Below are 12,190 nucleotides of genomic sequence, written 5' to 3'. Positions count from 1 at the left end.
TGTATCGCGTTAGAAGAAACACAGTACTTAGAAATACTGGCCTACTTTTGTTTCATTCAAGAAGGGTAAAAAAGGCCGGTCAGTCAGTAAGGTAACCCTGGTTTAATTAATTTGTTAACTGGTAAACTGACTGGGCAGAAGCATCTGTTCAGTGGCAGCCCAGAAGTACTGTCTGGTTATGTGCCTTGCTCAGAGTTGCACAGTAGGCAGCTGGATTCTTGGAATTGACCCCCGCCTCAGAGTTGCACAGTAGACAGGTGGATTCTTGGAATTGACCCCTGCCTGGACAACAAGCTGAATCTCATTCGCAAATGACTGATTTAATCATCTGTGTTACAGAATGCAGTAAAATTGATGGCTACTTTCTTCTCCATTTAAATGATTGTTGTGTCTTTCGGCTTTTCCCGGTTAGGGGTCGCCACAGCGGAACTCCGGTCTGCTAATGATTGGCAGTAGATTTTTACGTGCCGAGTTGCCAGCCCTGACACACAACCTTCAATGAATGTATGCCCATTCACGCATGTCTCCACACAGAAGACGCTTTAGCTGAGAATTGAATAGGACAACGTCTTACTGTGAGGCGACAATGCTACCGTAGCACCACCACCACAGTTCTTCTCCATTTAAATGATAAATATAATAAACCTCTACAAAGCAGAATAAGACCACGTGTTTCTAAGAAGCAAGGAGATCAGCAGTTTAGTTCAAAAAAGTTTCTATACAAGAAATGTTAGAAACTACCACAATGTCTGCAGTGTACCTCTTCACAAAACACTATAAGTTGGATACATAGTCCAGGGGTAAGAAAAGCTGGGATATGATCTGGCTATACAGTATGTGGCATCCTGTAGCCTTCCTCTCTCTGGTATCGTAATATTGCTTCAAAATCTTCCCAGACATCAAATGCAAGTTTCTGCTACAGTGAAATGCTTATCGCAATGCTGGTGAAATCTTCAGAGGAACAAATTCATGCAGTCATTTTAAGAATACTTATCAGGACAGTTTTTGAGGAGTGTCTGTTGTAACACTAAAGGTACTTTTCCTCCATCCCACTGAGAAATTTGTACGTAATTCTAAGTGTTATTGGGTTTACTTCATTATTTATTGCAACATAATATTGCTGTTTAGTTTTTCTTTATGATAGTAGCTTACCATAATTGCAATTTCATATGAGGGTTACCTCGTTAATGCTGACAGCAGTAATCTCAATGTGGTATTAATCCTGACTTTCTAGTTCAGAGACTTAGCTGGCTCATATAGCTCCTGATTCCCTGATCTGCCATCCCAAAAGTTATGGAGAAAAAAAAGAGGGGTCATTGCTCCATTCCCAGTCAGTGTTCTTAACAATAGGAGCAAGCCTAATACCATTTCTGTACTCACCACCAGTACGTTGAGGAGTCAAAAAAGGTTAGTCCCGTCAATGATCTGTGGTTCCTCACTCTCTCCTCTCTTCAAAGGAGCACCAGTTCCACACACAAAAAAAAAAATCTTTTCTACAACTAGAACTTGTACCACATACAGAACAGAAGCAAGCATTTCAATCGTGACCGTAAATTCACTGAATTAATTTCCATACTGAAATACAGAAATAATTGCCCGTACTGCACTGCTGCCAGTTGTGCCCCCAAAAGCTTGTGCCCTGGGTGGCTGCACCCTTTGCCCCACCCTAGCTATGCTTCTGTTCAAATTAGTGCTGTTAGCATAAGTGGGATAATGTAGCCAACAGCACTTGAAAAGCAGACCACATGTAGCTCTTTTGTTTCACTGTAACTTAATTGCAGCATTGAATTTGTGGTGTTTTAGTTCCATGATTAAGCATGCAGGCTCATGGGTGATTACTAAGCTAATGACCTCAGGGGCCTTTTTTAAGCCTAGCCATGCTTACTAAAGGTGAGAATGTACCCGGTTATCTGTAAGGTAACCTCCTTAACCATTAAGCCTACCCCAACTTGAGAATATGACTAGATTAAAAAAAAATGCAAAATGCTGTTTTTCTTGTTCAGCTGAAAATATTTTCTTCTGACTTGCTGTAGGCAATTGTGATTCAGCCTGCTGGAAATAAGGAAGATAACATGTGACCTCATTAGGCCTTAATAAGTTAAGGACGACTGCACCTAGCAGATCTGGCTATCTATGTGCTTCATAAAACTAAAGTTCTTTTTTTATACTGACACAGGACCAGTTAAGGCCTTCATGGAGAAGACAGTATTACTAATGAAATTCTGACTGGGATGAGGAAATGGAGCTTCTGGGTATGACACAGGTGTTATGATTGACCGTTACAGTGAACACACAAGACCTACAGTTACAGTATGCAACTCTACTTTTGTCCCATGTATCATTGTTAATAATCTACATGCAGTCAGATGAGCTTTCATGTAGTTACAGCATATTGTGGACTACATTTTGTATGCTTACATGGCAGAAATGGTTGCAGTGGTTTGACTAATTCTATTACATTTTTATATTGACAAAAATATTGATCCGTAAGATAATTAAGTTTGCAGGATTTTGCAGTTCTGTACTCTCCTACTGCATTTTTAAAGTTAGAAAGCTATTTTGCTGATTAACAATACAGTTGTATTTCCACATAATAGGAACAGTCCTCCTCCGAAGTGACAATGGTCAGCTGATGCTCGTATCACAAGAAGATCTGGCTCGAGCTCAGGCCCAAGTCCAGGTACAAGGGAATGGAAGCATAAGAGCTCCCGCACCTACATGTACACCTGCAGTGCAGATATCCGCTGTGCAGGTAAGGATATGGTCTGTTAGAATTTCAAACTAAACACATTTATTGTTCTCTCTGGACATACCAGATGAAGTTGGCTGCTGAATAAAGGCATAAGAACAGTGCTGACAAAATAAACTATTCAGCTTCTAATAAGCTAGCCTTTGTATGTCTGTTGTTAACTATCCATCTCTCTCATGATCTTTTGATGATCCTTATCAAGACATAGTTTCAGAAAGGCACCACCAACCTGTCTGTCAAGGCTCCACCACTTATATCTCTGTCCATCTTGGTGTATGTGTTCTTTCTTCAAGCAATTTTCTTTCTTTATCCCATCTACGTCTCTTGTTTAATGTCCTGAGGACCTTCTGTGTATATACCATGTCCCACCTTTTCTGCAGCTGATAAATACATTTGTTCTCATTCTACCTATTTGTAGGCTTGATTCCATTATTCCATCTAGATTCTCATGTCATTCATGTCATTCATAAGATATTCTCTTTATAGCTAGGGAAAGCACCCTCAACAGATTTACCAGCACTTAGTATGGTGGTATTTGCAGTGTTAGGAAAAAATTGTATCATGACACTTTTTGAGTGAGGCTGCAGTTATTGAAGCTTCACTTTCCTTGAAATATAGTGATCTCTGAGTTAGAATAATTAAGCTGGGGGCTACAGGCAATGCAACTTCCAACGTGAGTTAGGTATTGGTGGTTTTGCCCTCCCTCGCATTTTTATTTTATTTTATTTTATACTTTAACAGTGCCCATTTGCCAGTATTGGCGTACAAGCATATTGAATATCAGTAAACTGAGTAATTGTCCTGTTCTTAAAGTGCCTTTTATAAAGATGAGTTCTCCATTCCTGAAATCTGTACTCCCGGTATTGCATCTAGGCATCCTAATTGTTCTGACCATTTTTTTTTCTTTCATTTTGCAGCATTGGTGGCCACTATGATAATGCCTCTTCCCCATCCCAGTTCACTGTTTTTCTTCCTTAAATATCATTACTACCCTGCTGTTTTATGTCTTTTTTACCATCTAACTGTAGTTGCACAGTTTGCCACAGCAGCCAAGCTTTAAGTAGACTGATTCTGTTCTTATTGCACCAGTCTTGACATCATCAGACAATGTTAGTAAGGATGATTGCACCCATACCTGTCAACTGTCTAGATTTTCGCAGAATCTCCAGATTTCTGCCTCATATTCATGGTCTGATCCTCATAAAATTTATGGTTTTCTGGCAAATCACTAGGATTGAAATCACTAAATGATATACATTTGAGGTTCAGACTTCATATCATTCAGAAAAAGCATGCAAAGACAAATACCGTTGTTCTATCAACTTTCTAAGTTTATATGAACAGTATTTAAACAGTGGCCCTATTTCTAGTCCTTTGTACCCCCATTATTTTAGACTTTGTCCAGATTTCATGAACTAAGAGGTTGAGCGGTATGATTGTACCCCTAGGTGATGGCTTCTCCAAAAATTGAAAAGGGACTTACTCCCGGTATATTTTCTGCGACTCCTGTTTCAGTTGATACACCAACATAACAGTCCTTTTATACCAGCCTTGAACTCTTGCTACTTAACGGAGAACATCAGTTTGCTTCATAAGTTTCCTTAATTTTCAAACTGGGATCCACATTCTCTTTTCAGAAATGTCTTAAGTAGCATAGAATCTGTTGCTTTTCTGAGATCCTGATAGATTAAGGAGGTGGGACATGTCAGTCCAGTTTAATGTTATGATGGCATTTGTTGATTGCCTAGATAACTGTTGGTTATTTTGACAAACATTTACTTACACTCCTTCTTAGATAACTGTATCTGGAATGGGAGTGGGGGATAGAGTTCACCAACCTTTAGCTCCCTGATTTTTCCAGGATCTTCCTTGTACACTGGTAAAACAGTAGCTGTACAGTCCACTGGAGCCTCTCCAGTAATGGACTAAATTTGCTGTTTGTCACCGGTTTAATTTCTGCCAGCTGTTGCATTACTGAATTCTTCTGAACCCTTTGAATTGATTTCTGCCTCTTCATACTGACAAATCTGTCTCCTTCCACTTTGCTCCTCCTTCACAAGTGTGCTTCCTGGCTTGTCCTTCTGTCGTGAAGACCAAGGCAAATTTTTTCTTAACCATGTTGGGTTTCTTATTCTTTGAGTTGTGTGACTTCCACGTCTTCACTGTTGGCAAGGCAATGTTTTGCCTTTTCTGTCTGATGTTCCTTATAAAACAATGCATATATGTAATGGATCTCTTCTGCTGAGTTTTTTTTCAATTATTGCCTTCATCTTTGTATCCTCTTCACTTTTATCTTCCTGGTTTTCTCACCATCTCTACTTTTCTTTTTGCTTTTATTTATGGGGGGGGGGGCTGTTGTGTCATCCTTTACCATTGTTTCCTTGCACAAGAGGCATGCTGATTGATACAGGTTTTTAAAACCTTTTTTTTTCTTGTGACATTTGCTATCTCTTTGCCAGAACAGATTTTTTACCCCATTTGTCTAAGACATTTGCAGAATATATTATTTTTTTCCATCACTATTTCTATCAGTCTGGGAAAATCCATATTTACTCTCCTAGACCTTCTGTTATTAATTTGTTTACTCTCCTAGACCTTCTGTTATTATTAATTTGTTTATATTAAGCCATTATTTGCCATTGCCACATCTTCCACTGTTTCTCCAGTTTCATCTAATTCATGTCCTTTAAATATTAGATCAGATTAGGAACATTTCCCAGTCCTTGTTAACCTGTATTTCCTCTGCTCTAGCAACCCCCCCCCCCGGGAAGTTCTTGACATTTTCCATATCTCTTTACATCTGTGACATCAGAGCTCTGTTGATGGAAGGCGGATTGAGATAACCAGTTATGGTCATTTTCCTAGTTGGTGCCCATTGCTTATCCTAGTTGGTGCCCATTGCTTATCCTGTGCTTATTCTTTATTCTGCCATTCAGTGAACCACATGCCGTTTCTATCCACCTTGGTTCATGCTTTTTCCTCTGTCCATAAGGTGAACACCTCTATTATTCACCTCTAAGCATGCTTTTCATTGTCTTTTCATTGCAAGAATTAGGAACAAAAACAGACATAATGGGGGATCAAAGGACCAGAATGGGGGAAATTTTTAAATATTAATCTAATCCACTAAAAAAGGGCGGCCGCGATTGTGCAGCGGTTAGCATTGTCACCTCACAGCAAGAGGTTCTCCGGTTCAATCCTCGGCTGGGGTGCCTTCTGTGCGGAGTCTGCATGTCCTCCCTGCGGTCGCGTGGGTTTCCTCCAGGTGCTCCAGTTTCCTCCCATATCCCAAAGACATGCTGTAGGTGGATTGGACACTCTAAACTGGCCCCTAGGTGTGAGTGTGTGTGTGTCTGTGTGTGTGTGTGTGTGTGTGTGTGTGTGTGTGTGTGTGTGTGTGTGTGTGTGTGTGCCTTCTGTGGAAGGTTGGGCTTCGGGCTGGCAACTCAACACTGTAAAACTCCACTGCCAATCATGAGCGGACAAGGTGATCAGCTGTGGCGACTCCTAACCGGGAAAAGCTGAAAGAAGAAGAAGAATCCAATTCACTAAAAAATTAGCAGCACAAGAAGCTGACATTACAATAACAAATTTGAAATTATAATGTCTGAGATTACTGACTGACTTTAAACCTCAGTAATTTACCAGGAAATTAAACATTTTATGAGAGACAGCAAAAAGTGGTAAAATCAAGGGAATTCTGTAAAACCAACAACAGTTAAGAAGTATGCTGTATTTTTGCCTCGTTTTCCTTAAAGACTCTAAAGTATAGGATTGCATGTCTCTGTCCCCCTTTCCACCCGTTCTTGGTTTTCTCTGCACTGTTCGTTTGGGTACTTTCTAAAGTTAATTTGTCTTATTACTTGGACGTCTGCCATTAATATGTCACCCTCCCTTTTTACATCTGTCTCCATCATTTTTACTGCTTGATAACTGTTTTTTTTTCAGTCATCTTATTTTCCTCTTCTCCAGTCTCTCATTTTAAAAGGCTGCAACTTGCATAAACGTTTCTCCTCCTTGTTTAGCTTCATGTGACTTTTTTCACATAACTCCATTTCTCCAAGGTTCTTTGGCATTTTATGGCATTTTTGATCTTTTGCTTGTACCATCCTTTTTGCAGTATGCTGAGTTTTATTATTCTGTCCTGTCTAAGCCTGTATGCCGAGGTGTGTATAGGCAGTTTTGATGAATGCACTATATGTAGGAGTATTTTTATGCTTGGTTCTGTTGTTTAAAGCTTCTCTATTATTTTTACTAACTAAAAGAACTGCTGTGTGCTATGAGCTGTGACTGCCTTAATATTATGTTGTGCAGACTTGGGTTTGGAGTGATACTGTATCTAAAAATTCACAAAGGTGAAGCAGAAGTGTAATACCCCCCCCAACACCACCACACACACACCCCGCCTCCAGCATGACCTGCACAGTTCTTTAAGGAATCATTTGTAAATAAGAAGTTATAGCAACATTGTGATACTGTGGTTGGTGCTGCTGCCTATTACCTTCATGATCAGGAGATCTTTCTTGCCCTATGAATGCTGCTTGTGTGGAATATGCATGCCCTTCCTATGTCTGACTGAGTTTTCTGTGGACACGCACTATTTTTTGATTGTCAGGTGAACTACTGATAAAGTAAACCTTTTTCAGCCATGATGCAGGCTAAGAAGCAAGGACAAAAATACAGGTGCACAGTAATATTTTCTTCCCATTTACAGTATTGCTTTCCACATTGACAAAAAAATATACAGCAGTAAGTACATTTGTACACACAGACAAGACAAAATTCAGTGATCGTAGTAAAGCATATAAACTAGAAGAATATTAATTGGTAAGTATTGGAGAGAGTATTTACCAGCACTGAGCAAGCCTAATGGGAATGTTTGCATTCACCTTTCAAGTAAATAAAGCTGTCCATGATTGGCTACTCGAACAGAAAAAGGCCCCCTGTAAAGACGCTTTAATGTTAGTTGGATTAATAAAGTGAATTAATGTCTAGCCATTCTTTGCTTGTCCTTTTTCTGGATACTGAAGTGAATATTGGTTTTATACTATGGAAACAAACTTTGAAGCAGAAATGTATTAACATTCAAACTTTGGAGCAGAAGTGTATTAACATTTCTGTCCTCTTTTGTTTTAGACGTCTTCACCACAGATAAAGCATGTGGTGGTGACCAGTGTCAGGATGCCAAGTCAGCCTTCGTGCCCTACTGTATCAGTTGTGCGGATGCCAGCAGTTGTCCATGTAAGTACTTCTATACTGTATGTCTATGATGTAATTTGTTAAAACACTTTAACTTCCAGAACTCCTTCATGAACGGTCACTGTAAGAGTAAATCATAAAATGTGGCTTGTTTGCCTACTTAACTTGCTGCTTCCCAGTTATTTTTTTACATCAGGAGTTTCTCGAGCCTGAGTCACTTATGAACAGCATCACTTTCTTACACCAGGACTCTACAGATGACTGATTGATACTTGAGACTTCTGCCACATAAATGGCCTCCTTTAGAGATCTTTTTCCAACTTTTCTCACCAATTTGTGGATTTTACATAAAGCTCTCAAGTTATTTTTCTTTGTAATGTATACCACATTACTTTTATGCCCTACAATATTTGGGAGTTTTAATAAAATATTATGTTTGTCTTGTAACTTAATTCCTACAACTTTAATTAATTAACCTGTGCAGATCTTTTACCACTTCTCACAGTGTTTCATGTGGTTCTTCAGAGTTGCCTTCTTCTCTTATCTTGTAGCCTTTTCTTTACCATTAATGACAGATTTAATGTAGGAAGCATCTTAGAACTTCATGATTCTGCAAAGGTCAAAGATGATGTCCATTCTCATTTAGATCAATGTAACATGATATTTATTTTTATTTGTAAGATGCAGGAAAAGTTCACTAAATAGAAATTCAAGACATTTCAGCATGTCTGTAAAAATGTTACTCTGCACCTTCCAGTTTGAGGAGAAAACTTTCAAATGACTCATGCATGGAAAAAAAATAGTTTCGTAGGTGTCATTCTCCTCACTGAGCTGACCTGGCCTCAGTGCTTTTGATACATTACAGCAGCAGCACCTTTGTTGATACTAATGGTACTCTTACCTAAAGGCTAACAAGCTGGTTAACCCCAATGGGTCTTCCAAAATGACCTTTATCCTGTCAGATCACAAGCAAAGGAACCTCAGAGGTTTTGCTCCAGTAGATGACTGGGTTCAGGGGTTATGAAGTGCATTTTAGGACTTTCAGATTGTGGGAATTTTTTTTTCTGGAGGATTGCAGTACTATTTTATTAATTATTTATTGACATTTGATTACTGGGAAAGTTCAGCTGGGTAGGTGACCATTTTCAGTGGAGACCCAGGGAGAAAAGCTCCAGACTATTACAAAAATATTTTAAAAACAATTTTACAGTCTTCAAAAATAATACAAAAATATTTTCAGTTTAAATAATTATAGACACAATGTAAAAACATTGGTTAATAATAGATACAAGTCGTATGACGATTTAATATTTAGATAAATTTTAGCCAGTTTATATGGAAATTATAGGTAAATTAGTACAATGCAAACATAAATTGCAGTATGAAGTGAGAGAAAAAAACAGGGTTGTTGCATATTTAAAAAGAGGGGAAATAAATTGAAGTAAGGACATGAGTGAAGAAGGGAGGGTAAGGAGATGTAAAGTAGAAAGAGGTACTTGTTCATATATAGGGATATAGTTTATCCTGAGGAAGAGCAAAAATAGAGCCAGTTTTTGGCTTGGATGTCTTTTAGAATGGTTTTATAGGACTGGAGGAAGGGTATTCACATGATGGATACAGGTAAGTAGTTCTAGGCCTTAGGAACATGGTATGAGTACAGACCATGCTCAGCAGATGTGATAGGTTTGTGGACAGAGAAGAGTTTTTGATCATTGGATCATAATGACTGATTGTGAACACAGTTGTATAGAATAATATTTAGTGCTGGACAATCAGATGGATGCAGGATAATTTTATAGGTGGTAAGAAGGCTGTATATGTTATTTGATGGAGTAGTTCTAACCAATTTATTTAGTTATTTTTTGTGCGCTACCGTGGTGGGTTCTGAAAGGGGCATTTGCTGCAAATTCAGCCACTTGATTATAGCATTGTCCAAGTTTTAAATTTTTTTTTGTATTTCCTGGAGGGTAGTAAGGATGGGAATACCATAAGGTAGTGAGGGGAGTTAGTTAAGTAGTGGCAGATATAGTTTTAGTTGCATTGGTGAGAGAGATTTTGTTTCTGTAAAGCATCTATAGTTTTTTGTGATTTTTTTTTTATGCAGATTTGTATATGCAAGTCAAATTTAAGATTATCATCCTTAATTTGGTATGAGACGCCACTTCAATTTTTGTATTAAGAGAGAAGGTTCTAAATTTTGTTTCATGAAAGAGGGATTTTAGGGAAAAAGAGCAGTTCATTTTTAGGCGGTTGAGCATGAGATGTGAGTTACAGAGACCTGTTTCACTGGCTTTTAAAGCTTCTTGAGTAATTCTGTGGAGATGTGCCAGGTTGTCAGATTATGATTGCATGCAAGTGTGGAGTCATTTGGGTATTGCATAAGAATGGTCTGTTTGGATTTGGGGCATTCGTGAGAATGTTCAAGAGAAGGGGACCAAGGATAAAGCCTTGTGGTTCACTGTTGGTGACTGGGAGGTATGGATTTGGGATTGAGTATCATTTTACTCTCCAATACCTATTGGACAGGTAGGTTTTGAGTCCTAGAAGGGTGGATTGAGATGGACCTAGTTGAGGATATTTGAAGTAGAAATTTGCTGTGACAAACTGTGTCAAAGGCTTTAGACAAATCTAGAAATAAGGAGGTGACTAGTTTGCCATTATCTCTAGTTTTATTGACCGTATCTGTAAAGGTTGGAAGTGCAGTGTTGGTACTGTATGAGGGACAAAAGCTGGGTTGTATGGGAGATGGGAGTTCTTCCTGCAACAGGTAGTTTAACAATTGTTTTTGAATACATTGTATGGGGTATGTGCATTATGTTAGTGAATCTCCAGCCTGAATTTACTGGCATTTTATTCACAAATACACAGATTGCACATGTTATCATGTCAAAAGCTTGATTTATACACTCAAAAAAACTGTTAAATTAGTTTTGGTCTTTAAATAGTAAAATATATTTTTTCTTCTTACTATATTTTAACTCTCAACATTTAAGTGTTAAAATAACTCACGATAAATTAAATATTATTGGATTACTAATAAAGAGGTAAATGACATTGTATGAGCAGCAGATCTGGAGGCATTATTACCTAACACACAACCCTGCTTGGATGGCAAATAAGGAACACCAGAGTTATTCTACTAACATTATATAGTGCTGCAGCTCCTGTTATTGAAGCTGACCGTGGATGCCATAACAGTACTGTGCACACATCTTCATTCCTTGGGAATGTAACTGTGGGATTCATAGATTATTTTAGCGACATTAAATAACATGTATTCCTTTACTTTTGGCATTCCATACACATAGAGCAGACTAGAAGTGCAGTTTGCTAGTCACTTTGCCATTTTGCGCACTCTGTGATGGCCATTAAAGTTACAGTAATTTTCTTTCACTGAAAGAATCCAGGGCCTGCAAGGGCGGCTAGCTTAGTACTTAGCAGTGAACTATTCATCATTCCCTCTGGTGTGTTTACATTGTCTCTGGGTACAACAATAGAGTTTTGCTCACCATACTATTAGTAAACAGCAACCACTGTTATCATAACAGATGTACCTTAGCATCTATCCTCTGTAACGTTACCGACAGATCATTATCCCAGCTAGTCAAGATTTGCTTTGGGAGTGACAAAAAAAAACGCAGATAGAGGAAGGTCTGTTGTTAGAACTCTGTCTCAACATCCAGACTGAGTACCTTTCAGGTATGCTAATATTCTGTTTCAAATTTACTGCACACTTTATGAAACTGCAACTACTTCTGTATACTAAAATGAAGGTTGGAGAGGGGAGCTTTTTGTTAGCTTTTTATCAGGAAAAGGATAGGATTACAAAAACACTGTACAAGTTACATAAAATATTACTTTTATAACTGAACTCTACAGATGAGCAACTTTCCAACTGATTCATCTGTGATGCAAGGTTCCCGTTGTAGCATTTCATTAAGCTCTCAGCACAGAGCAGCTCTTTAGAGGACATATTTTTTATTGCTACAAATACATCCGTATCCTCCAATCCATAACATTCTACTGCTACACTCTATGGACTTGGCAGAACATTCTACCCATATATGCTCTTCAAGAAGGCTTAAAACCCCTGAGAGGGGAATATTATTTTATGTCTTCCTTTACATTAGCATTAAGGATGTTTAGTATTCTTACAAATGTTGCTCTTTTTAAGAGGTATTGTTAGACATTGGATTCTTTGCAGCACTATTCTGTTTTAGCAGATTATCTGAATAATTTTCT

The 12,190-nt window shown here is 38.3% G+C and overlaps 1 protein-coding gene across 1 annotated transcript in view; it reads left to right on the top strand.

Annotated features, from left to right (window-relative positions):
- The first annotated feature begins 2,239 nt into the window (after window positions 1-2,239).
- Window positions 2,240-12,190, top strand: part of LOC122797055 (transcription initiation factor TFIID subunit 4B-like) — a 1,206,007-nt gene continuing 1,196,056 nt past the window's right edge. Inside the window, exons 1-3 of the mRNA XM_044065831.1 lie at window positions 2,240-2,252; window positions 2,598-2,752; window positions 7,886-7,990. Of these exons, the coding sequence (XP_043921766.1) occupies window positions 2,240-2,252; window positions 2,598-2,752; window positions 7,886-7,990 (273 nt within the window). The remainder of the gene's footprint in view (window positions 2,253-2,597; window positions 2,753-7,885; window positions 7,991-12,190) is intronic.

This window comes from Protopterus annectens, chromosome 3.part0 (assembly GCF_019279795.1).
Source record: "Protopterus annectens isolate FY-2018-M chromosome 3.part0, PAN1.0, whole genome shotgun sequence".
NCBI lineage: Eukaryota > Metazoa > Chordata > Ceratodontiformes > Protopteridae > Protopterus > Protopterus annectens.
This window is presented reverse-complemented; position numbering and strand designations above follow the sequence as displayed.